This window comes from Salmo trutta, chromosome 16 (genome assembly GCF_901001165.1).
Source record: "Salmo trutta chromosome 16, fSalTru1.1, whole genome shotgun sequence".
In the NCBI taxonomy this organism is placed as follows: Eukaryota; Metazoa; Chordata; class Actinopteri; order Salmoniformes; family Salmonidae; genus Salmo; species Salmo trutta.
In genome coordinates, this window is record NC_042972.1 from 8,453,693 (window position 1) to 8,481,239 (window position 27,547).

A 27,547-nucleotide genomic window follows, 5' to 3' on the forward strand; every position below is an offset into this window, starting at 1 on the left:
AATACCGAAGTGGGAACGTTAAACATCACATGAATACGTCTTCAAAAACATGTTGCAGGCATATCAATCAAGCTGTGCGAAATAGAGCAGCTAGTTAGCGTAGCAAACGAAGCTTCTGTAGTATTCTTCATACTTGTAAAATCATCTCAATGCTGTGTGCGTGTTGGCTATGCTAGCTACACTAAACGAATATAAACGCAACATGTAAAATGTTGGTCCCATGTTTAATGAGCTGAAATAAAAGATACCTACAAAAAGCTTATTTCTCTCAATTTGTGTGCACAATTGTTTACATCCCTGTTAGTGAGCATTTCTCGTTTGCCAAGATAATCCATCCAATTGACAGGTGTGACATATCAAGAAGCTGATTAAACAGCATGATCAATACACAGGTCCGCCTTGTGCTGGGGACATGCATGTTGCGTTTATATTTTTGTTCAGTACATATTGTTTAGCTGGATGACTTTGCGTCCAAGAGAATAGCCTAATAAACTCAACTCCACTTCACATCAACGGAGTGTGAGTGGACAATAGATCCGATGTCTCGCAAAATTGTTTTTATTAAAAAAATTAAAAAAAGATTTCAGCACCCAGAGAATAGCAACAGGACAATTTTTAATAAGCTTAATGTTTATATGTCGGAGCTCTAGTCCACACACACTAGATGCCCACAGTCAACTCCATTTGAGGTGAAGTATATAGTTTAGTTGGCTACCAAGACACCAGTCGTTTCATATAACCAGTAGCTAAACCAACACACATGACAAGTGGTCGGGCCTCCCGAGTGGCTCAGCGGTCTAAGGCACTGCATCTCAGTGTTAGAGGTGTCATTACAGACTCAGGTTCAATTCAAGGCTGTATCACAACCGGCTGTGATTGGGAAACCCATAGGGCGGCGCACAATTGGCCCAGTGTCGTCTGCGTTTTGCAGGGTTAGGCTGTCCATTGTAAATAAGAATTTGTTATTAACTGACTTGCCTAGTTAAATTAAAATAAAAAATACAACCCCAGGGCTCTACAGTGCTTCCATTTTGGTTGCATATGCTCCTAAATATTCTGTGCTACCTAGAATTTTATTTGGGAGCACCAGTGCCCCTAGGAAGAAAAATCACCCATATACCATTTAGTAGCACAGAAAGAAAATAGGTTATTCAGGAGATGAGCTCCTTAACCCTGTATTTTGTAATTGCTGGAAATTCTTATCATTAATACATAGAATATTTTGAATTGCACTCTGAAATTAAATCTAAAATGTCAGTATAGAGCCCTGAACAAGGTAAAGGTAAAGCTAGCTAATAAAGGGCTGTAAATACAATGGGAAAGATGATGAGAAGACTGCTTGTTTCTCCAGGCTACTGCTAACAGACTCCTGTTTTCTGTACCGCCAGGCAACATGGCAGCTCTCAGGCCTCTGAAAAGGCCTAAGATCGTCAAGAAGAGGGTGAAGTTCATCAGACAGTCAGACCGCTATGTGAAAGTCAAGGTACGGTTCAGACCACAATTACCTGAGTTAGAGCAACGGTATTTCAACCCTTTCTACGTGGATGTGTTGAACCAAATTCACATTTATTAGGACGCACGGAAAACAAGTGTTCCTTCTTGGACAAGTTCAGGTACTCCATCACAAACATCATCTGATTACAACTCCCTTCAGTTTCCACTAGCTGATCTTTTGACCAATCAGAGCATCTCTTTTGCCCAGAATTGTGCTGTCTGTAAACGCAGCCTTAGTAAACGTACTAGCTGGTTACTGTATTTACAGGATACTGCCTTACTCCTTATCTATCTTCTCCTTTGTAGCAAAACTGCCGTAAACCCCGTGGTATCGACAACAGGGTGCGCCGGCGCTTCAAGGGCCAGATGCAGATGCCCAACATCGGCTACGGAAGAAGAAGACCAAACACATGCTGGCCTCCGGCTTCAGGAAGTTCCTGGTGCACAACATCAAGGAGCTGGAGGTCCTCGTGATGAGCAACAAGTAAGATCCCAACCACAGGTGTCTATTTAGTGAGAGGTTCTGAACAGAGTAAAAACTCAGATGACCCGAAAAAAAAAAGCTCAAACCAAGTTTTTTTTTTTCTTCACCCCACTGGGTCATACAGTTGCAAAGACAACATACACGACATCACACAAGCGCATCTTTTATACCTTCTGACTAGGAGTCACCTCCTTGCATGTCTAATATAACCAATCCTCCTCTGGTGTTAGACAGAAACACAGTAGGTTTCTCTTACTGGTATTGTCATGGCCCTGCCTGTCTCTAGGACCCTCATGGACCTGGAAGTGAGTATGTAAGTGTGAGATGTTCTTCGACGTAGCCCCCCTTCCAGCAGTATCTTCTCTCTTCATCTGTTGACCTTGTCTGGAGTTGAGTTCCACATCCCTCATGGTCCTGGTTCTGCAGCCACTGGCCCACCTCATCAAGAACTGAAACTAGACTCTTGCCCTTTGTTCCTAAGGAGGGAGGCGTTCACATTCTACAATAATATATTTCAACAGAATATGAACTTTCTGCACTTTTTTTCTCACTCATTAATTTCCCATATCACTTCCCACACACCAAGTTCCTCTTTCCCCTTCATTGACCACTAATATATACATTACTTATGCATATAAAGTAATCAGTATGGTAACATGAATAAGTATGTTTCAAGATAGAATCCAACAGGTGAAATGTTGTGTTGCAGATAGAAATGTAATGAATAGAGCTGACATGATTCCCTATTCTGCATGAGACAGAAATACCAAGAGTAGAACATACTATCTGAACGCTCTGTAATGTAGAACAGGCCACTGATGGCTGTATCTGGCCTGGTGCTGGGTTCAGATGGCGCAAACTTGAGGAATGTTCAATTAGATGCCTGCTATGTACGGAACAAACATGTCTCCTACATGTAGAATGAGTCATGTTGGCTTTAGTCATGACTTATTGGTAATGTTTCACAACGTTTTCCTATTGAACATAGCCCAGATGTCAGGCTCATGATACAGCATATGGTGCAATGTTATGTTTGTTTTGGTTGATTTGAGGCAATATTGCACGTGAATTCAATATTTTTTGGACTATCCCTGTTTTTTTTTCTGTCCATTTACAGTATTTCATTTGAATTGTATGTGTTCATTCACGTGCAATATTTCATATTGCAGGGCTCTAAGAGTGCGACAAAAGATTTTGCTGTGCGCCAAGGAGAGAATTGTCCCACATAATAATAGTAACGGTAAGGCTTCGCTGTAGTGGTGTTTCAGAGTTCCCTAGAGAATAAAGCGAGTGCAGATTCGTTAGCATCATGGTTGCACCATTACAACAGCAAAAACAGCTTGCTTCTAGCCCAACCACGGCAAGAGATCGGACCCATATTACTGACCTATATTTACCGGTGTAACATTTATCTTCCTGTAGCGAATCACTGGGAACGCATTTTACATTCATAAACCACGTGCAACATGGTTGTAAAGTTACTCGCAGTGTTAACCATTTGCTTACACTTTGTTCAGTCATCTTACATCACTGGCTAGCTAGTTAACAACCCGGTAACTGTACCAATATAGCCAAACATTTGGGGCCACAGAAAATGGATAGCTTCTTCAGGAGACCAACGAATGAACGACATCTCTTTTGAGTGTTGTCGTCACAAACCTGATATTTTTAAAGAGACAGTGTACCCTTGTTTTTCAGTGTAACGCATCTCAATAGAAAAGTATTGCTTTTACACAATGTAGAAACCTTCTATTCCACATTACTTTGTAATTTCAATGACTGGTATTCCTATTAACATTTTAGCTTTTATAATAAACAAAATGTTAGTTTCTAGTACACAACAAGAGTTCATAGGCTGTATCTCAGTAAAAAAAAATGTAAATGTCATGTGACGCTCCTGACTTTAATCTGGATCCTTGTTTGTGTCCTAGCCTGGTAGAACCAGCCTGATCTCTCAATAGATCCTTGTTTGTGTGTCCTAGCCCGGTGGAACCAGCCTGATCTCTCAATAGATCCTTGTTTGTGTGTCCTAGCCCGGTGGAACCAGCCTGATCTCTCAAAAGATCCTTGTTTGTGTGTCCTAGCCTGGTAGAACCAGCCTGATCTCTCAATAGATCCTTGTTTGTGTGTCCTAGCCTGGTGGAACCAGCCTGATCTCTCAATAGATCCTTGTTTGTGTCCTAGCCCGGTGGAACCAGCCTGATCTCTCAAAAGATCCTTGTTTGTGTGTCCTAGCCTGGTGGAACCAGCCTGATCTCTCAAAAGATCCTTGTTTGTGTGTCCTAGCCTGGTGGAACCAGCCTGATCTCTCAATAGATCCTTGTTTGTGTCCTAGCCCGGTGGAACCAGCCTGATCTCTCAATAGATCCTTGTTTGTGTGTCCTAGCCTGGTGAAACCAGCCTGATCTCTCAATAGATCCTTGTTTGTGTGTCCTAGCCTGGTGGAACCAGCATGATCTCTCAAAAGATCCTTGTTTGTGTGTCCTAGCCTGGTGGAACCAGCCTGATCTCTCAATAGATCCTTGTTTGTGTGTCCTAGCCTGGTGGAACCAGCCTGATCTCTCAATAGATCCTTGTTTGTGTGTCCTAGCCCGGTGGAACCAGCCTGATCTCTCAATAGATCCATGTTTGTGTGTCCTAGCCTGGTAGAACCAGCCTGATCTCTCAATAGATCCCTGTTTGTGTGTCCTAGCCCGGTGGAACCAGCCTGAACTCTCAATAGATCCCTGTTTGTGTGTCCGAGCCCGGTGGAACCAGCCGGATCTCTCAATAGATCCTTGTTTGTGTGTCCTAGCCTGGTGGAACCAGCCTGATCTCTCAATAGATTCTTGTTTGTGTTTCCTAGCCTGGTGGAACCAGCCTGATCTCTCAATAGATCCTTGTTTGTGTGTCCTAGCCCGGTGGAACCAGCCTGATCTCTCAATAGATCCTTGTTTGTGTCCTAGCCTGGTGGAACCAGCCTGATCTCTCAGTAGATCCTTGTTTGTGTGTCCTAGCCCGGTGGAACCAGCCTGATCTCTCAATAGATCCTTGTTTGTGTGTCCTAGCCCGGTGGAACCAGCCTGATCTCTCAATAGATCCTTGTTTGTGTGTCCTAGCCTGGTGGAACCAGCCTGATCTCTCAATAGATCCTTGTTTGTGTGTCCTAGCCTGGTGGAACCAGCCGGATCTCTCAATAGATCCTTGTTTGTGTGTCCTAGCCCGGTGGAACCAGCCTGATCTCTCAATAGATCCTTGTTTGTGTCCTAGCTTGGTGGAACCAGCTTGATCTCTCAATAGATCCTTGTTTGTGTCCTAGCCTGGTGGAACCAGCATGATCTCTCAATAGATCCTTGTTTGTGTCCTAGCCCAGTGGAACCAGCCTGATCTCTCAATAGATCCTTGTTTGTGTGTCCTAGCCCGGTGGAACCAGCCGGATCTCTCAATAGATCCTTGTTTGTGTGTCCTAGCCCGGTGGAACCAGATCAACTAGATCATATCCTGAAACAAAATGTGAACGTAGCGGTCTGTCTGCTTGACCAGGCTATGTGGGTCCTACTTGCTTTGTAAAGCGGTGTCCTGCGTGTGTAAAACAGTGTCGTGTGTTTGTATATAATCCCCTGGAGATATAGTAGCGTCTGACTCCTCCTCTGGGTTATCTGACTCTGGGTCGTCTGACTCTTGGTCTCTTGGTCGTATGACTCTGGGTCGTCTGACTCTGGGTCATCTGACTCCGCCTCTGCCCCTCTGTCATCATGGCCTGCTGGGTTGTTCATACTCCTGCCAAGGGCTTGAACAAGGAGGGAGAGCACAGCAGAGGCAGTACCCATTCTACCCCTAGCTCTCCCTGTAGACAGGAGGTGGAAGTTAACCTGCTACAGCGTCATGTCATAAAGGCCATGTTCCAAACCGTCTGAAAAGCAGACTGGAACTAGCTTGACTGAACTCTGATCTTTATGTATTCTAAGGCTTTACTTGGTGTGGAATAATGGCATGTTCCACAATAGATTTTTCATTGATGGGATGTATGGCTCTTCAAATTGATTTGTTTGAACGGGTGACATCCAGGGTTGGTCAATTCCATTGAATTAATTGAAAATGGAGGAAGAGTAAGCGAGAGGGATTCACTGACGTCAAAATCTGTCCATGATAAGCAGACCGCCTTGCCTTCCCGCCTTCGGGACAACGACTCCCATTGTTAGGGAGCAGACGAGACCATCTTATCATTTATATACAGTAGCTCTGTTAAAAAGCATTGAAACATTATCATTTCTGTATACTTCCTGAATTAAAATGTAATTGACCCTAACGCTGATGACAGTCGTTTCCTTGTTTCCCTCTTTTGTCTGTTACTATACCCTTTCCCTTGTTCTCCACAGGACCCATGCTGCAGAGATAGCCCACAATGTGTCGTCAAAGAACAGGAAGTTGATCGTGGAGAGGGCAGCACAGCTTGCTATTAAGATCACCAACCCCAACGCCAGGCCACGCAGCGAGGAACACGAGTGACCTAGACCCTCCTGTTATCTATTTATTGTTTGTTGAATAAATTATCTATACGTGTAAATAGTATTTACCATCTTGTTTGCCCGTTCATCAATGCTTTAGGGTATTGGGGGGGGGGTCCTTAAGTTTCACCCACTAGATGGTGCACAGTTAACAAATTAACTAAACATTTGTTTATTTGCAATGTAGTCATTGGGAATACTGTATCAACATCCCTGCTCTACAAAATGGCACTGAGTAACACCGGTTTTGGAAAGTCATTTTTAACAAGTTGAACCTGAATGTCAAGAAGGCACGTTTTCAACTCAACGTTGATTTCAAGGTAACAAGTGGCACTAAATACACTGCTCAAAAAAATAAAGGGAACACTTAAACAACACAATGTAACTCCAAGTCAATCACACTTCTGTGAAATCAAACTGTCCACTTAGGAAGCAACACTGATTGACAATAAATTTCACATGCTGTTGTGCAAACGGAATAGACAACAGGTGGAAATTACAGGCAATTAGCAAGACACCCCCAATAAAGGAGTGGTTCTGCAGGTGGGGACCACAGACCACTTCTCAGTTCCTATGCTTCCTGGCTGATGTTTTGGTCACTTTTGAATGCTGGCGGTGCTTTCACTCTAGTGGTAGCATGAGACGGAGTCTACAACCCACACAAGTGGCTCAGGTAGTGCAGCTCATCCAGGATGGCACATCAATGCGAGCTGTAGCAAGAAGGTTTGCTGTGTCTGTCAGCGTAGTGTCCAGAGCATCGAGGCGCTACCAGGAGACAGGCCAGTACATCAGGAGACGTGGAGGAGGCCGTAGGAGGGCAACAACCCAGCAGCAGGACCGCTACCTCCGCCTTTGTGCAAGGAGGAGCAGGAGAAGCACTGCCAGAGCCCTGCAAAATGACCTCCAGCAGGCCACAAATGTGCATGTGTCTGCTCAAACGGTAAGAAACAGACTCCATGAGGGTGGTATGAGGGCCCGACGTCCACAGGTGGGGGTTGTGCTTACAGCCCAACACTGTGCAGGACATTTGGCATTTGCCAGAGAACACCAAGATTGGCAAATTCGCCACTGGCGCCCTGTGCTCTTCACAGATGAAAGCAGGTTCACACTGAGCACGTGACAGACGTGACAGAGTCTGGAGACACCGTGGAGAACGTTCTGCTGCCTGCAACATCCTCCAGCATGACCGGTTTGGCGGTGGGTCAGTCATGGTGTGGGGTGGCATTTCTTTGGGGGGCCGCACAGCCCTCCATGTGCTCGCCAGAGGTAGCCTGACTGCCATTAGGTACCGAGATGAGATCCTCAGACCCCTTGTGAGACCATATGCTGGTGCGGTTGGCCCTGGGTTCCTCCTAATGCAAGACAATGCTAGACCTCATGTGGCTGGAGTGTGTCAGCAGTTCCTGCAAGAGGAAGGCATTGATGCTATGGACTGGCCCGCCCGTTCCCCAGACCTGAATCCAATTGAGCACATCTGGGACATCATGTCTCACTCCATCCACCAACGCCACGTTGCACCACAGACTGTCCAGGAGTTGGCGGATGCTTTAGTCCAGGTCTGGGAGGAGATCCCTCAGGAGACCATCTGCCACCTCATCAGGAGCATGCCCAGGCGTTGTAGGGAGGTCATACAGGCACGTGGAGGCCACACACACTACTGAGCCTCATTTTGATTTGTTTTAAGGACATTACATCAAAGTTGGATCAGCCTGTAGTGTGGTTTTCCACTTTAATTTTGAGTGTGACTCCAAATCCAGACCTCCATGGGTTGATAAATTGGATTTCCATTGATTCTTTTTGTGTGGTTTTGTTGTCAGCACATTTAACTATGTAAAGAAAAAAGTATTTAATAAGATTATTTCTTTCATTCAGATCTAGGATGTGTTGTTTAAGTGTTCCCTTTATTTTTTTGAGCAGTATATATTTTTCAAAGTCTTTTTAATATCACATGTATGTGTGTGTGTGTGTGTGTGTGTGTGCGTGTGTGTGTGTGTGTGTGTGTGTGTGTGTGTGTGTGTGTGTGTGTGTGTGTGTGTGTGTGTGTGTATGTATGTATATATATATATATATATATATATATATATATATATATATATATAATTTATTTATATATAGTCAAAGGCATGTTTCCAACTATCAACTTTCAAGACAGAATAGGAATAATTACTGAGGCAGTGAGTATGACCTATGACAGCCATGCAAAGGAATCTATCCAAAACTACAACTACCTGGTCACAGAGTAGTAGGACTGTAGGAGGGACACACCTTAGCCATACAGGTGAGGAGTATCACTGCCACCTGGGATATGTGCATATTGCTCTCCTCGATCAAAGCAGGTAGCTCGTTGAGCACGGCCTCGATCATGGGTGGCTTCAGGCTGTTGCTGTTGTTCGTCACGATCATGTTGAGACCGGTCAGCTTGAGGGCGCGTTAGTTCTTCCAGAGGAAGGAGCCCAGGATGGGGATGCCCTCATGATTAAAGGTCGGAGGTCAATCCTAAGGGGCAATGCGGGGATGAGAGTCAGGGTCTTCACCGCTGTCAACCTGGGAAGAGAAGAGAGTAGAGAAATACTACTATGGTGCCCTTGAGCAAGGCACTTAACCCCCCAAAATAGCTCTCCATCCAGGGAAGCTGCACCATGTTGGAGGGATGGAGCAGTTTAGGGGTCAAGGTACATCAGCAGAAGATGTTACCTTGGATACTGATGGTTTGCTTCTACCCTGCCTACCTGGTGATCTTGTTCTTCAGCAGAAGATGTTACCTTGGATACTGATGGTCCGCCTCTACCCTGCCTACCTGGTGATCTTGTTCTTCAGCAGAAGATGTTACCTTGGTTACTGATGGTCTGCTTCTACCTTGCCTACCTGGTGATCTTGTTCTTCAGCAGAAGATGTTACCTTGGATACTGATGGTCCGCCTCTCTACCCTGCCTGCCTGGTGATCTTGTTCTTCAGCCTCTCAAGGAAAATCTAGGTATCCTAGGTGACACATGTGACCCATACAAGAAATGTCCCTCTCCTTCACTTCCTGGTCTCTGTCTGCAGCCTCTTCAGGGTGCCAGCGAACAAGTCCTTCACGTAGGGCTTGACGTCAAATGTAGAAGCAGGTAGTTTGTCTAGAATAGAAGATATTGATATTTTATTGTCCATTTGGCTATAACAGAAATCGGGCCACTGAACCATATAGCTCCACTAGCAGGTCTCTCCTGATGCCTCGACACACAGATGACCTCCGCTCCTTCCAGCTCATATCGTCACTGTACTCGTCATCTGACTCTACAGGGGGCAGGGCAGCGTGTGAAAAGCCAAAAACTTTGCAAAGCACATTCGAACTCCTACAAAATGATGGCAGCTTAGTTGCATATTTTTAAACATTGCACATTTTAACAGTGTACATTAACAATTAAATAAACAAATAAACAGTGTATATCATTGTTTTATAAAGTTGTAGCTGCAATCATTGAGAAAACTACTGTATCTCTTTGGAAATAAAGACATTCACAACAACACCTTGGTCCTTAAACTCTCCGGCCTGTGAATCCATGGACTCATCCCCATTCTCATCCACATCGTAGTTCTAGTGAAGGTCATAGGTGATGTACCTCAGACACAGCTTGATCACAGAGGGGACATCTCCTTAGGGCATCTATTATTAAAAAACAACAGGTAAGGTATAAAATATAGGTCTGTAGTTATGGGTCTGTAGTTATGGGTCTGTAGTTATGGCTCTATAGTTATGGGTCTGTAGTTATGGCTCTGTAGTTATGGGTCTGTAGTTAGGGCTCTGTAGTTATGGGTCTGTAGTTATGGGTCTGTAGTTATAGGTCTGTAGTTATGGGTCTGTAGTTATGGGTCTGTAGTTATGGGTCTGTAGTTACGGGTCTGTAGTTACGGGTCTGTAGTTATGGCTCTGTAGTTATGGCTCTGTAGTTATGGCTCTGTAGTTATGGGTCTGTAGTTATGACTGTAGTTATGGGTCTGTAGTTATGGGTCTGTAGTTGTGGGTCTGTAGTTATGGGTCTGTAGTTATGGGTCTGTAGTTATAGGTCTGTAGTTATGGGTCTGTAGTTATGGGTCTGTAGTTATGGCTCTGTAGTTCAATTGTGTGTAATCTCAGTAACCCAGAACCAAATCTTACGTGAGTGCGGGCCTCTGGGCAACAAGTAATGGTTGAAATCTTAAGACAGAGAGTGATCGAAAGAGATATCAAGAGAGACAGACACACACAGAGAGAGAGAGAGAGACTTTCACTAGAGAGTTTTATCTGCGGTGAAAAGCTTCAAAGGCCTGGAAGCAGTAGTCCCTGAGTTCATCATCCTCCACACTGCAGAACTTCAGCACAATTGGTGATGATCTTCTCTAGGTGCTCACCTGGAACAAGACACATCCAACAATTGACCCAGAGCCACCTACATACACTAAAGAGAAACGCAGCATGCAACAATTTCTGAGATTTCCTCATATGAGGAAAGCAGTCAATGGAAATGAATCCAGTAAGCACTAATCTATGGATTTCACATGACTGGGAATACACATATGTATATGTTGGTCACAGGTACCTCACAATGGGCATCAGGATCTCGTCAGAGTATTTCTGTGTATTCAAATTGCAATTGTTTTCGTTGCCTTATACCGGCCCATACCATAACCCCACCGGCACCATGGGGCACTCTGTTCACAATGTTGACATCAGCAAACCGCTCACCCACACGGTGCTATAAACGTGGTCTGCTGTTATGAGGCTGGTTGGACGTACTGCCAAATTCTCTGAAACGACGTTGGTTGAGAAATTAACATTCAATTATTTGGCAACAGCTCTGAGGGACATTCCTGCAGTCTGCATGCCAATTGAACACTCCCTCAAAACTTGCGACATCTGTGGCATTATGTTGTGTGGCAAAACTATTTTAGTGGCCTTTTATTGTCCCCAGCACAAGGTGCACCTTTGTAATGATCACACTGATAATCAGCTTCTTGATATGCCACACCTGTCAGGTGGATGGATTATTTTAGCAAAGGAGAAATGCTCACTAACAGGGATGTAAACACGTTTGTGCACAACATTTGAGATAAATACTTTTTTGTGCATATGGAACATTTTGGGGACATTTTATTTCAGCTCATGAAACATGGGACCAACACTTTACGTGATGCGTTTTATATTTTTGTTCAGTGTAATATTCTATGTATGGCGATGGATTGACTGATACAGTTCTGCCCTCTGCTGGTGCAATTCCATACAACAGGTTGGGAGATTCATTTCTTTTTTTACAAAATACTTTCAAAATTGTATTTAACCTTGATTTAACTAGGCAAGTCAGTTAAGAACAAATTCTTATTTACAATGATGGCCTACCCCAGCCAAACCCTAACGACTCAGTTGAGATACAGCCTGGAAGTAAACCAGGGCCTGTAGTGACGCCTTTAGCACTGAGATGCAGTGCCTTAGAACGCTGCGCCACTCAGGAGCCCCCCGAGTAAAGGGAGGATGAGAGGAGAGTTGAAAGTGGGTGATGAATTTCAAGAACTTGGACGTAGACTAATACAAAAAATATATAAAAAGGAAAAACGTTGAATAGACAAACACCACCCCACCTAGCTAAGGCTACGATAGACAAACACCACCCCACCTAGCTAAGGCTACAATAGACAAACACCTCTCCACCTAGCTAAGGCTACAATAGACAAACACCACCCCACCTAGCTAAGGCTACAATAGACAAACACCACCCCACCTAGCTAAGGCTACAATAGACAAACACCACCCCACCTAGCTAAGGCTACAATAGACAAACACCACCCCACCTAGCTAAGGCTACAATAGACAAACACCACCCCACCTAGCTAAGGCTACGATAGACAAACACCACCCCACCTAGCTAAGGCTACAATAGACAAACACCACCCCACCTAGCTAAGGCTACGATAGACAAACACCACCCCACCTAGCTAAGGCTACAATAGACAAACACCACCCCACCTAGCTAAGGCTACGATAGACAAACACCTCTCCACCTAGCTAAGGCTACAATAGACAAACACCACCCCACCTAGCTAAGGCTACAATAGACAAACACCTCTCCACCTAGCTAAGGCTACAATAGACAAACACCACCCCACCTAGCTAAGGCTACAATAGACAAACACCACCCCACCTAGCTAAGGCTACGATAGACAAACACCACCCCACCTAGCTAAGGCTACGATAGACAAACACCTCTCCACCTAGCTAAGGCTACGATAGACAAACACCACCCCACCTAGCTAAGGCTACAATAGACAAACACCTCTCCACCTAGCTAAGGCTACAATAGACAAACACCTCTCCACCTAGCTAAGGCTACAATAGACAAACACCACCCCACCTAGCTAAGGCTACGATAGACAAACACCACCCCACCTAGCTAAGGCTACAATAGACAAACACCTCTCCACCTAGCTAAGGCTACAATAGACAAACACCACCCCACCTAGCTAAGGCTACAATAGACAAACACCACCCCACCTAGCTAAGGCTACGATAGACAAACACCACCCCACCTAGCTAAGGCTACGATAGACAAACACCACCCCACCTAGCTAAGGCTACGATAGACAAACACCACCCCACCTAGCTAAGGCTACAATAGACAAACACCACCCCACCTAGCTAAGGCTACGATAGACAAACACCACCCCACCTAGCTAAGGCTACGATAGACAAACACCACCCCACCTAGCTAAGGCTACAATAGACAAACACCTCTCCACCTAGCTAAGGCTACAATAGACAAACACCTCTCCACCTAGCTAAGGCTACAATAGACAAACACCTCTCCACCTAGCTAAGGCTACGATAGACAAACACCACCCCACCTAGTGTTGATGATCAGTTTCATGAGACGGAGATCAAGTCAAGGCGCCGGAGAGGGTGGATTCGTTAATAATAATAAGGCAGCTTTATTAAAGTACAAAGATATTTGGCATAGCGTATACGGACTCGTTCTGTCACCTCTTAAGGAGACCACAGAAGAGAGCCCCGAATATAGAGTACATAGGCATTTTGTACAGGGTATGACAACAATATGACGTAGGTTGAGTCTGGTTGATCCTCTCAGCTGACTGGTCGTGGAGTGAGCCTTGGGTGCTCATTGGTTCCTGTTCTTGCCAGATTGCTGATTCCTCCTTGGCCGTGTGTGTGTGTGTGTGTAACTGAGTCTACTCAGCCTACACTACTTCTAGCTTATCTTCATGTGTGTACCCGAGAGTCAGACACCCAAGGACAGTGCCTGTTTTTATGCTACAGTTAGGACAGTTTCTGCTACCAGCCCCTCCCGAACACCTGTCCTTGAGCGGCCCCACAACCAGGCATTGTGTGTGTGTGTGGGTGGTTAGGATTAACTGTTCTGCAAGATGTTATCTTGGTATAATGATTGTGTAAGGTTACTGGCAGTGTTTAGGCAATATCGCATTAGTATCAAGAGACATAAAGAATATATTTATTACACTAGCTAAGGCTATGATAGACAAACACCACCCCACCTAGCTAAGGCTATGATAGACAAACACCACCCCACCTAGCTAAGGCTTTAATAGACAAACACCACCCCACCTAGCTAAGGCTACAATAGACAAACACCACCCCACCTAGCTAAGGCTACAATAGACAAACACCTCTCCACCTAGCTAAGGCTACAATAGACAAACACCACCCCACCTAGCTAAGGCTACAATAGACAAACACCACCCCACCTAGCTAAGGCTACGATAGACAAACACCACCCCACCTAGCTAAGGCTACAATAGACAAACACCACCCCACCTAGCTTAGGCTACAATAGACAAACACCTCTCCACCTAGCTAAGGCTACAATAGACAAACACCACCCCACCTAGCTAAGGCTACGATAGACAAACACCTCTCCACCTAGCTAAGGCTACAATAGACAAACACCTCTCCACCTAGCTAAGGCTACGATAGACAAACACCACCCCACCTAGCTAAGGCTATGATAGACAATGCTGAGCACTTGTTGGCTGCTTTTCCTTCACTCTGCGGTCCAACTGATCCCAAACCATCTCAGTTGGGTTGAGGTCGGGTGATTGTTTCCACCCATTCTGTAGTGTACAGGTCTGAATGCCTAGAGTGTGCAAAGCTGCCATCAAGGCAAAGGGTGGCTACTTTGAAGAATTTGAAATATAAAATATATTTTGATTTGTTTAACACATTTTTTGGTTACTACATGATTCCATATGTGTTATTTCATAGTTTTGATGTCTTCACTATTATTGTACAATGTAGAAAACAGTAAAAGCAAAGAAAAACCTTTGAATGAGTAGGTGTGTCCAAACTGACTGCTTTTGACAGCTACTGTATGTCTGCATCACGCTTTGAAGCAACTATGAACTGTTAGCAGGAAGTCAGGGGGACCTAGTATTAGTATTGGGACAATCACTGCTTAAGTCAGTGGTAGTAAGAAAATACACGTTTCATGTGTGTGTGTGTGCGTGTGTGTGTGCGTGTGTGTGTGTGTGTGTGTGTGTGTGTGTGTGTGTGTGTGGGGGGGGGGGGTTCAGACGTTTTCTTAAGATAATATTAATGCTCTTACCGCATAGCTCTTCAGCATGATATTCCAACTGAAATGAAATATGATTCAACTTCAAAGCAGTTTGTATAGCCTAGTATCAGTATTGGGAGAATCCTTGCCTAACTGCAACAACACACTGTGTCAAACTGAATAATCAACCCAACGCCCAGTGTCCTATTAACAGTGATCATACTCATGTCTGCGACATCAAACATATTGCATGTCAGACCTTGTTAATGTATATGTCAGTGTCCATGCACAACATCTGTATTGCCCCAGAGGTAGTTAGTTACTGTAGATCATTTCCCTCTGTGTTCCCTGGGCAACAACAGAGAGATTGTGAATCTAAAACATTGACAGTAACATAATAACTATTATTCTATTACATTCTAATAGTCTATTATTACATTACATTCTATAATTATATTATGACATTACATTCTATTATTCTATTACATTCTATTATTATATTATACCATTACATTATATTATTCTATGACATATTATTCTATTACATTCTATTACATTCTAATAGTCTATTACATTCTAATCATATATTATTACATTACATTCTATTATTCCATTACATTCTATTATTCTATTACATTATATTATTATATTATGACATTACATTCTATTATTCTATTACATTCTATTATTATATTATGACATTACATTCTATGATTCTATTACATTCTGTTATTATATTCTGCTATTACATTCTATTATTCTATGACATATTATTCTATTACATTCTAATAGTTTATTACATTCTAATAGTTTATAATTACATTACATTCTATAATTATATTATTCCATTACATTCTATTATTCTATAACATTCTATTATTATATTATGACATTACATTCTATGATTCTATTACATTCTATTATTATAGTATTATAGTACCATAATAGGTGAGAAAGGTTATGGACTTCTTTTAAAGCCACTAACAAATGATCATAAAAGTAGGCGACAGTCATTGTTGATACATTATTACTATGTCATTCCACACCAACACTTGCAAAGCAGTCTGCTTTCTTGCCGAAAGTCTTTGTCAGTGATGTCATTTTCTCCAATAGATTGGAGATGTTTTACGAGATATTCGACATCTTGACTACCAGTTACAGTCAATTTAAATATGAGAAAAGTTAAGGGAAAAAACTTTGAAATAGTGGAGCAGAAGTTTCAGCCGGAGAACATGGCAATATTTTTTAAACTAGGCAATTCAGTTCAGAAGAAATCCTTATTTACAATGACGGCCTATCCCGGCCAAACCTGGACGACGCAGGGCCAAACCTGTGCGCCGTCTTGTGGGACTCCCAATCACAGCCAGATGTGATGCAGCCTGGATTTGAACCAGGTACTGCTGACAGCTCTAAAATGCAGGGTCTTAGACCTTTGTGCCACCTGGGAGCCCCTAGTTGGAATATAACTTAGGCCAAGAACAAACTTGGAAACATGACACTTGCACGGTGCTTTATAAATAGGCACCACTGTGTTATGAGTAAAATTAATTTGCCGTTTCTACTGCCACCAGGTGGAACTAATGCTCACCACATAGGAACTTTTCTTTCACGGAACTATTTGTAAGCGAAATGCTTGTTTCAACCGGAACCTTGGTGCACGCACACGGAAGTCGTTTTTTTTCAGTGGTTGTGAAGTTGTTGCCACGTCGGTTCAGAACGTCGTTCTTGATACATCGTAAAACCGTGATACATTGATAACAGGGTTACACGTCTTGCAGTGCAATTGTTCTGTTTAGGGACAAACTCATTACGATAATCTTCAATCATGGTGAGTAACATAATTTCTGGTAGTTCTGACTGCAGTTGTTTGCCGGTTAGCAAGGCAACTGTTAACGTTAGACAGCTAACGCTAACTTGTCAAGTTGCTAAGCTGAACAAGTATATTTTTTATTAAGTTGTACTTATTGTTTACTACTAAATAGACTATTAAACATACAGTAATATATGTTACAAGGTCGTGTAATGCTGTTTTATGCAGTAACGGTATCTCTGCGATTAGTTCAAGCTTCTATCTAGCTAGTTAAGTAGCTAGCTAACGTTGTTAGCTAGATTGTGTAGCTAGCAAAGTTAGATTTAGCTAACTAACGCAGCGTTAGTTTTTTAGAATAGCGTTCTATCAAATAATCTCTCACTTCTTGTGTTTCATGAAATATAGGTTTCCGTCATCAACACGGTGGACACCTCCCACGAGGACATGATCGTAAGTAGTTTTCTTATGTGACAGCTACAAGCTAACGTTAGCTGGCTACTGTCATTTAGCTAGCTGACTTGAGTTTGAATGGATTGTTAATTCAATGTCCCGTAAATTCAACCAGCTGTAGCAAATTAATATATATCAACTGAATGTACTTTATTTATCCCTGATCTAATCTAATTTTAGTAGCTAACTCACTCTACTTTGACTAAGCTAATGTAATAATTGCAACCTTTGACCTTTTCTTATGACATGCTCTGTTGTGTTTTAAGCATGATGCCCAGATGGATTATTACGGCACCAGACTGGCCACCTGCTCTTCTGACAGGTCTGTCAAGATCTTCGATGTTAAAAACGGAGGACAAATCCTAGTGGCAGATCTGAGAGGGTAAGATGTGACTCTGCTTTATTAGAGCTTTAAAGGTTGACTCATCGAAAGGAAGTTGCCATGAGCAGCACCACAGATATTGCAATGATCCAAATGCAAGACTTATTTTCCAGCCCACACAGATTGAACTGCCATGTCCCTGTTTCATCTCCTCTCTCCATTACCTGTGAAGTGCTGTATCCAGACAGTCATTTTACTGTCTGCCTCTATCTCCTCTCTCTCTGCAGCCATGAGGGTCCTGTGTGGCAGGTGGCCTGGGCTCACCCCATGTACGGCAACATCCTGGCCTCATGTTCCTATGACAGGAAGGTGATCATATGGAAGGAAGAGAACGGAACCTGGGATAAGATGTACGAGTACACTGGGCACGACTCTTCAGGTAAGAACATTCCCGGTAAAATCAAATGTATTCAATTCATATTTTACGTCATTTCGCAGATGTTCTTATCCAGAGCGACTCACAGTACAGTGAGTTCATACAGTTTGGTATATATGGTTTGAATATTTTCAATGATCTTATTGAAAATGTTCAAATGGAGTTCTTTAAACCTGGTGCTTGGGACCCACAGGGGTATGCAACATGTTGTTTAGTTTAACTTTTGATCAAAGCCCTATTCAGAACCAGGGATGAATAACACTGCAATTATGCATTGTCAAAACCTCTGTGTTTTTAGTGTATATTAATGAGTACTTCCTGGCTTGCTTGTGTCTTCAGTGAATTCAGTGTGCTGGGGTCCCTATGACTTTGGTCTGATCCTGGCCTGTGGGAGCTCAGATGGAGCCATCTCATTGGTCACCTGCTCTGGGGATCAACAGTGGGACATTAAGAAGATCAGCAATGCACACACAGTGAGTAATGAACTACTGTTTTCACTTTCATTTGTAAACTGACATTAAGTATTTTCTCTAGGGCTGGGTTAATATGAATAAACCTGAAGTGTAACATTAAATTGTCACAAATTAATTAAATTAAAGTGTAACAAATTGCCACCATGGCCAAATTATTGCCTTTACCTCCCTTATCTCACCTCATTTGCTTACATTGTATATAGACTTATTTTTCTACTGTATTATTGACTGTATGTTTGTTTTACTCCATGTGTAACTCTTGTTATGTGTCGAACTGCTTTGCTTTATCTTGGCCAGGTCGCAGTTGTAAATGAGAACTTGTTCTCAACTTGCCTACCTGGTTAAATAAAGGTGAAATAAAAACTAAATAAAAACTGTCTGTTGTGACAGTCCGTTTGTGGTAGCTTGTCATAGTCCTAATTGAGTTCATATGAATTCATGTCCTTGGTCTGTACTTGTGACTGTGTATTGTAACCTTCCCCTCTGTCCTGTTAGATTGGGTGTAACGCAGTGAGCTGGGCTCCATCTGTGGTGCCAGGTAGTCTGATAGATCAGCCCTCGGGTCAGAAACCCAACTTCATCAAGAGGTTTGTCTCAGGAGGCTGCGACAACCTGGTCAAACTCTGGAAGTAAGTAGCGGACGATTGGAGGGTGTCTTATCTTCTCTTTTATTGAAATGCTTATTTTTTTTACTGGCAACACAGCTACAGTGCCTTCAGAAAGTATTCATACCCATTGACTTATTCCATTATTTTGTTTTGTTACAGCCTGAATTCAAATGTATTTAACAAAAAATCTCACCCATGTACATACATAGTCCATAATGACAAAGGAAAAATATGTATTTAGAATGTTTTGCAAATGTATTTAAAATAAAATACAGAAATATCTCATTCACATAAGTATTCACACCCCTGAGTCAATACTTTGTAGTACCGTCATTTCCGGACTATTAAGCGCACCTGAATATAAGCCGCACCCACTGAATTTAAAAAAAAATATTATTTTGAACATAAATAAGCCGCACATGTCTATAAGCCACAGGTGCCTACCGGTACATTGAAACAAATGAACTTTACACAGGCTTTAACGAAACACGGCTTGTAACAAAAATAAATAGGCTTTAACGAAACACGGCTTGTAACAAAAATAAATATGCTTTAAACGAAACACGGCTTGTAACAAAAATAAATAAATTAGCAGTAAACAGTAGCCTACCAAGAAAGTCATTGCTCCAGACCAAGCTCCCGTGCAGCAGCTCTATTTCCTTTCCAACAGCCAGATCAATCGCCTTCAACTTGAAAGCTGCATCATATGCATTTCTCCGTGTCTTTGCCATGATGAGGGTGACAAAATGACTACCGTAATCAGAATGATGGGAAGTTTGAGAGCGCTCGATTTAATCTAAACAGTAAACAAAAAAGTTGTTTGACCTTAACCCGTTCGGCAATTTCATTGGTCTAATGAAAGCTTCATGCCGCCAAAAAACTGAGCACGTCACAGAATGTGTTTTTCAAAAATTTTTTATTTGTAAGCGGGAAAAATCCATATATTAGCCACATCATTGTTTAAGCCATTGTTTAAAAGTAGCGGCTTATAGTCCGGAAATTACGGTAGTTCCTTTGAGTCGTCGTGAGTATGTCTATCAGCTTTGTACATCTGTATTTGGGGATTTTCTCCCGTTCTTCCTTGCAGATTTTCTCAAGCTCTGTTAAGTTAGATGGGGAGCGGTGGTGAACAGCAATCTTCAAGTCTTTCCACAGATTTTTCAATGGGATTCAAGTCTGTGCTTTGGCTGGGCCACTCAATGACATTCACATTCTTGTTCTGAAGCCATTCCAGTGTTGCTTGGGGTCATTTTCCTGTTGGAATGTAAATCTTCACCCCCCCTTCCCCAGATACGTTTTATACCCTTCCCCAGATGTCTCATCACAATTTTGTCTCGGAGATCTATGGACAGTTCCTTGGACTTCATGGTATAGTTTCTGCTCTGACATGCACTGTCAACTGTGGGACCTTATATAGACAGTTGTTTCTTTCTAAATTATGTCCACACAATTGAATTGGCCACAGGTGTACTCCAAGTTGTAATGACAGCTCAAGGATGATCAAAGGAAATTGGATGCACCTGAGCTCAATTTGAAATGTCATAGCAAAGGGGTATGAATACTTAGTTACAGTCAAAAGTTTGGACACTTACTCATTCAAGGGTTTTTCTACAATGTAGAATAATAGTGAAGACATCAACTATGAAATAACACACGGAACATACTACATGGAATCATGTAGTAATCAAAAAAGTTATAAATAAATAAATCAAAATATATTTTAGATTCTTCATAGTAGCCACCATTTGCCTTGATGCCAGCTTTGCACAGTCTTGGCATTCTCTTAACCAGCTTCACCTGGAATGCTTTTCCAACAGTCTTGAAGGAGTTCCCATATATGCTGAGCACTTGTTGGCTGCTTTTCATTCACTCTGCAGTCAAACTCATCCCAAAGCATCTCAATTGGGTTGAGGTTGGGTGATTGTGGAGGCCAGGTCATCTGATGCAGCATTCTATCACTCTCCTTGGTAAAATAGCCCTTACACAGCCTGGAGGTGTGTTAGGTCATTGTCCTGTTGAAAAACAAATGATAATCCCACTAAGCGCAAACCAGATGGATGGCGTATCACTACAGAATACTGTGGTAGCCATGCTGGTTAACTCTGCCTTGAATTCTAAATAAATCAGTGTCACCAGCATAGCACCATCACACCACCTCATCCATGCTTCACGGTGGGAACCACAGATGAGGAGACAAAGACACATTGGTTGGAACCAAAAATCTCAAATTTGGACTCATCAGACCAAAGGACAGATTTCCACCGGTCTAATGTCCATTGCTCGTTTTTCTTGGTCCAAGTAAGACTCTTCTTCTTATTGGTGTCCTTTAGTAGTGTTTTTTTCCCCAGCAATTCGACCATGAAGGCCTGATTCACGCAGTCTCCTCTGAACAGTTGATGTTGAGATGTGTCTGTTACTTGAACTCTGTGAAGCATTTAACTCTAATGAACTTATCCTCTGCAGCAGAGGTAACTCTGGGTCTTCCTTTTCTGTGGCGTTCCTCATGAGAGCCAGTTTCATCATAGTGCTTGGTGGTTTTTGCGACTGCGCTTGAAGAAACTGATGGACTGTCGTTTCTCTTCGCTTATTTGAGCTGTTCTTGCCATAATAATGACTTGGTATTTATCAAATGCAGCTATCTTCTGTATTTTTTATAATTTTTTTATTTAACTGGGAAAGTCAGTTGAGAACAAATTCTTATTTACAATGACGGCCTACCCCGGCCAAACCTGGATGACGCTGAGCCAATTGTGCGCCACCCTATGGGACTCTCAATCACGGCCGGATATGTTCCCGCACGGATTCGGACCAGGGACTGTAGTGACGCCTCTTGCACTGAGATGCAGTGCCTTAGACCGCTGCGCCACTCGGGAGCCCAACCCCTACTTTCTATACCCCCCTCCCTACCTTGTCATAACACAACAGATTGACTCAAACACATTAAGAAGGAAAGAAAGTAAACATTTCGCTGTCTACACCTGTTGTATTCGGCGCATGTGACAATTTGATTTGGAAAAAATTCCGCACCTGTTAATTGAAATGCATTCCAAGTGACTATCTCATGAAGCTGGTTGAGAGAATGCCAAGTGTGCAAAGCTATCAAGGCAAAGGGTGGTTACTTTGAAGAATTTCAAATATAAAATATATTTGGATTTAACTTTTTTTTTTGTTACTACATGATTCCATATGTTATTTCATAGTTTAGATTTCTTCACTATTATTCTACAATGTAAAAAAAGAAATGTGTCAACTTTTGACCGGTACTCTATGTAAATTAGATATTTCTGTATTTCATTTTAAATAAATGTGCAAACATTTCTAAAAACATGTTTTCACTTTGTCATTATGGGGTATTGTGTGTAGATGGGTGAGAAAAAAATCAACATCAAATAAGTCAGGGGGTACAGTGAAGGCACTGTATAGTTCCACTCAAAATATTTACAATTTACTTACTTGCAGTAACATCTTTTCTCTTTGTAATAACAACTTGATATATTTATAACTGCGTGAACAACTTTATGTAAGGTGTTACCAAATAGGTTCCTTTGTGCAAGTGAGGAGTTTGAATAAAATGGCTGCCAGACAGGTTTGTATGTCTTCTTTTTTAGAGAGGAGGATGGCCAATGGAAGGAGGACCAGAAGCTGGAGGCTCACAGTGATTGGGTCAGAGATGTAGGCTGGGCTCCCTCCATAGGACTACCTACTAGCACCATCGCCAGCTGCTCTCAGGTAACCTACCGTCAGAGGAAAAAACATTGATTGGCTTTTACAGATGTAGGATCTTTATTTGATTACCTTGTTACAGGTTAACTTTCCTGCAATAAATGTCTAGTGTATTTGAGGTTTAAAAAGGCGTTTTGAAATTTGTAATTTCCATTTTTACATTTCAGAATTCATTTTCTCTTCCTAAAAATGTATCTTCCCCTACAAAAATGTCAATGAATTTTAATCAACATAGAAATTCACATTTCCTGTTGCTGCAGGATTTTTGTCCTGCTTTAGCAAACTGTCTCAAATTAAGATATTTTATTTGGATCCCAATTAGCTGTTGAACAAGCAGCAGTGCGGTCGTTCCACAAAAATGTTATTTTAAGTATACATTATGCACCAATATTGAATTTTAAAAGCCTGAAAATTAAATGAAGTGCACTTTAATATAGACCACACGGAATTCAATAAATCCCCTTTTTTTTCAATGTATGAATGAAGGCTTGTTAAAATGCTAAAATTCAGCATTTTGACATTTTTCCTCCTTCAACCCTGTGTCACTTCTAGGAAGATGTCAACCCACTTTAATCCAAAAATGTCTCCCAAGTTTCACCATCATTGTAAAGGCCTAGTTATTTTTCTGCTTTGAGTCATTTCTGAAGATCACTATTTATATTAATGTGATTAGCAAATGCCTTTATGTTTGTCCCTCGTTTTAATGCCAACCTTGTTATACAAACAATTTACCCCTTTCAAATAATGGACCATTCCACCAAATGAAAGGATTTACGGTGTTGTGTGGGTCCTCTGAACAGCATGGTGGTCTATTTTAGAATTGTTTTATTGTCTTTGACCTAAGGTGGTAAAGCTCAACATGTCAACCCTGTTCGCTCAGTTAATGTTAGGAAACCTTGAAATTGATTTAACTTTCATTATGTGTGGAACATATGTATAATTCCTAATTTCATGAACACCATGTGGTCCCATGCTCTGCATCACATGAGGAGTAATGGCTGATCTTCACGGATAAAGTTAGTTGGGCCTCTAACAGGTTTGACAATAACAGGGTTGTGGTTTTAGGTTTAATATTACGTTTATTTGTACAAGGATACTTTATCAATGAGAAAATGTTAGATTTATCTCAAACATGCTTTTATTTACATTAGTATTCAGACCCTTTGCTATGAGACTTGAAATTGAGCTCAGGTGCATCTTCTTTCATTGATCATCCTTGAGATGTTTCTACAACTTGATTGGAGTCCACCTGTGGTAAATTCAATTGATTGGACATGATTTGGGAAGGCACAAACCTGTCTATATAAAATCCCACAGTAGACAGTGTATGTCAGAGCAAAAACCAAGGTGAGGTCAAAGGAATTGTTTGTAGAGCTCCGAGACAGGATTGTGTCGGCACAGATCTGGGGAAGGGTACCAAAACATTTCTGCATTATTGACTGTCCCCAAGAACACAGTGGCCTCCAGCATTCTTAAATGGAAGAAGTTTGGAACCACCAAGACTCTTCCTAGAGCTGGCCGCCCAGCCAAACTGAGCAATTGGGGCAGAAGGGCCTTGGTCAGGGAGGTGACCAAGAACCCCATGGTCACTGACAGAGCTCCAGAGTTCCTCTGTGGAGATGGGAGAACCTTCCAGAAGGACAACCATCAAATCAAACCATGTGAAACAAGATTCTCTGGTCTGATGAAACCAAGATTGAACTCTTTGGCCTGAATACCAAGTGTCACGTCTGGCTGAATCCTGGCACCATCCCTACGGTGAAGAATGGTGGTGGCAGCATCATGCTGTGGGGATGTTTTTCAGCTGTAGGGACTGGGAGACTAGTCGGGGTCGAGGGAAAGATGAATGGAGCAAAGTACAGAGAGATCCTTGATGAAAGCCTGCTCCAGAGCGCTCAGGACCTCAGACTGGGGCGAAGGTTCACCTTCCAATAGGACAACGACCCTAGGCACACAGCGCAGGAGTGGCTTCGGGGACAAGTCTCGCAATGTCCTTGAGTGGCCCAGCCAGAGCCCGGACTTGAACCCGATCGAACATCTCTGGAGAGACCTAAAAATAGCTGTGCAGCGACGCTCCCCATCCAACCTGACAGAGCTTGAGAAGAGCTGCAGAGAAGAATGGGAGAAACTCCCAAAATACAGGTGTGCCAAGCTTGTAGCATCATACCCAAGAACACTCGAGGCTCTAATTGTTGCCAAAGGTGCTTCAACAAAGTACTGAGTAACGGGTCTGAATACTTATGTAAATGTGATATTAGTTAAAAAAATTAGCAAAAATGTAATCCTGTTTTTGCTTTGTCATGATGGAGTATTGTGTGTAGATTGAGGGGGGAAAAAACATTTTAGAATAAGGCTGTAATGGAACAATGTTGAAAAAGTAAAGGGGTCTGAATACTTTACGAATGCATTGTACATAAGTTTCTGTAACGGGGTTGATAGACAGTGTGGTACAATGCAGATAAAATGCTCTTAGTTCATAGGATTTTAATGCCTGAGATGGGAAAATGTGTTTTTCCGTAGGCTAAACATATCCTCCATGCAATTTAATTTTGAAAGAAGAGATAGTTGAAAGTTAATTTCTTAAAAGTTTGCCTGTCCAAAGGGCACCTATTTGTGGAATGAACCAGCTATTGTTCCTGTGGTCCACAAGATCCTACATTGTTTGATTTTGGCTCATTTCATATGACCAACAAACTGCTCACGGTCAATTCCATTTTGATTGTTAGGATTACAATAATTCTAAAAGTGTCCGTTTTTATTTAACATTGGGATGTTTTCATTCTCATTGAAGGTAAACGGCACTCCTGAATTGAAATGGAACTGTTATCATCTTTTTAAAATGTGTTGGCCCAGTTTGTCATTGTCTGGTCTACCAGGGAGTATTTATGGCTTTTACCTCAGAACAAAAACACCTAACACAAAACCTCTCCTGCTGTCTGCGTGCAGGACGGCAGGGTCTTCATCTGGACGTGTGATGACCCTTCAGGCAACACGTGGACGGCTAAACTCCTCCACAAGTTCAACGACGTGGTGTGGCATGTCAGCTGGTCCGTCACTGGAAACATCCTGGCCGTGTCCGGGGGGGATAACAAGGTCAGTGTACACACACACTCTTTTACTAGGCAGCTGAATAAACTTGATCCTCAGCAATGTATGATTTATGCCACTTAGCAGATACTTTATGCAAAGCGTCTGAAAGTACAGCGAGTTTATACATCAGTGCGGTCACAAATGATCCCTTGGTTACCTGTACTTGTCCAGATGACGTTGTGGAAACAGTTGGAAAGACTGCCAGTGTTGTTTTCTGATGTGTCTTGTTGTCGGCTGTCTCCAGGTGACGTTGTGGAAGCAGTTGGAAAGACTGCAGGTGTTGTTTTCTGATGTGTCTTGTTGTCGGCTGTCTCCAGGTGACGTTGTGGAAGCAGTTGGAAAGACTGCAGGTGTTGTTTTCTGATGTGTCTTGTTGTCGGCTGTCTCCAGGTGACGTTGTGGAAGGAGTCGGCAGATGGCCAGTGGGCCTGTATCAGCGACGTCAACAAAGGCCAGGGAGCCGTATCGTCCATCGCAGACGGAGCGACGAACGAGCAGTGATCCAGGCACAGAAGGACATTCCACTCCTTCTCCTACACCTACAGAGAATGATTGGGCTACTACTCCAGAGACATTTCTACCATCTAGCCTAGTCCCAGATCTGGGCAAACTACCACCTGTTAAACCTCTCTCTTTCTCTAACAGACTTTAAGACCATATTTTATGATGAAATTTTGCTAAAGACCGTTTGAGGTTTTATCGTTCAGTTTACGATGATCCAGATTTAAATGGTTACCATTGAGGGAAACTACCTTAATTAAAACTTTAATTAAAACCTGCTCAAAACATCCATAGATTACATTCTTGCTTGATAAAAATAATTTTCTGTCAAATATGAAACTGTTTTTGTGAAAGATTTTCTTCCAATTGATTGTTAGAAACAATGTTATGTTTCATATTTCAAATAATTAAAGAACTTCAAGGAAAAGCTGTTTCCCAAAAGCTCAGCTATTTCTTCTATGATTGATCAGTCAGGGAGGGGCAACTCCAGTCCTCAGGATCAGTCAGGGAGGGGCAACTCCAGTCCTCAGGATCAGTCAGGGAGGGGCAACTCCAGTCCTCAGGATCAGTCAGGGAGGGGCAACTCCAGTCCTCAGGATCAGTCAGGGAGGGGCAACTCCAGTCCTCAGGATCAGTCAGGGAGGGGCAACTCCAGTCCTCAGGATCAGTCAGGGAGGGGCAACTCCAGTCCTCATGATCACTCAGGGAGGGGCAACTCCAGTCCTCAGGATCAGTCAGGGAGGGGCAACTCCAGTCCTCAGGTGCCTGTTTGGTGATGCTGCTGCCACAGACCTGACGCTAATAATCAACAAATCATGGTCTCCAGTTTAGAAGACGATTTGTTTAATCAGGTGTGTTAGCTAGGGCTGGGGAAAACGTGACACCAATCAGGCCCGTGGACAGGAGTTGCCCATCCATCCATCCCTGCATCAGATGGTCAGTCAAGGCCGGCAACATGGACCTGTGGGAAGACCTCAAGGTAAACCAAAGAGAGAGACATGAAACACCTGGAGGCTGTGCTCCAAGCAGCAGAAGCAGACACTGGCATGGGGTGTGATGAGATTGGAAAGACAGTACAGAGTGCTAGAGAGGGAACCTGTCCATGGCCTATGTTTTACATTTACATTTAAGT

At 42.6% G+C, this 27,547-nt stretch overlaps 1 protein-coding gene, 1 long non-coding RNA gene and 1 pseudogene across 2 annotated transcripts; 2 read left to right on the top strand and 1 right to left on the bottom strand.

Moving 5' to 3' along the window:
- Positions 1-1,375: 1,375 nt before the first annotated feature.
- On the top strand, positions 1,376-6,529 carry LOC115150029 (60S ribosomal protein L32-like; annotated as a pseudogene).
- Positions 6,530-9,576: 3,047 nt separating this feature from the next.
- Positions 9,577-10,239, bottom strand: LOC115150030 (uncharacterized). The gene is made up of 2 exons (XR_003867036.1): positions 9,976-10,239; positions 9,577-9,741 (listed from the first exon to the last, which is right to left on the bottom strand). It is a non-coding gene; the product is annotated as an uncharacterized LOC115150030 (long non-coding RNA).
- Positions 10,240-16,665: 6,426 nt separating this feature from the next.
- LOC115150031 (protein SEC13 homolog) lies at positions 16,666-26,842 on the top strand. Its single transcript, XM_029692904.1, has 9 exons — positions 16,666-16,830; positions 17,218-17,262; positions 17,529-17,644; positions 17,872-18,023; positions 18,360-18,493; positions 18,989-19,122; positions 22,710-22,830; positions 25,771-25,917; positions 26,305-26,842. Exons 1-9 carry the CDS (start codon positions 16,828-16,830, stop codon positions 26,413-26,415), a joined length of 963 nt encoding a protein of 320 aa, XP_029548764.1. The 5' UTR covers positions 16,666-16,827; the 3' UTR covers positions 26,416-26,842.
- The last annotated feature ends 705 nt before the right edge of the window (positions 26,843-27,547 follow it).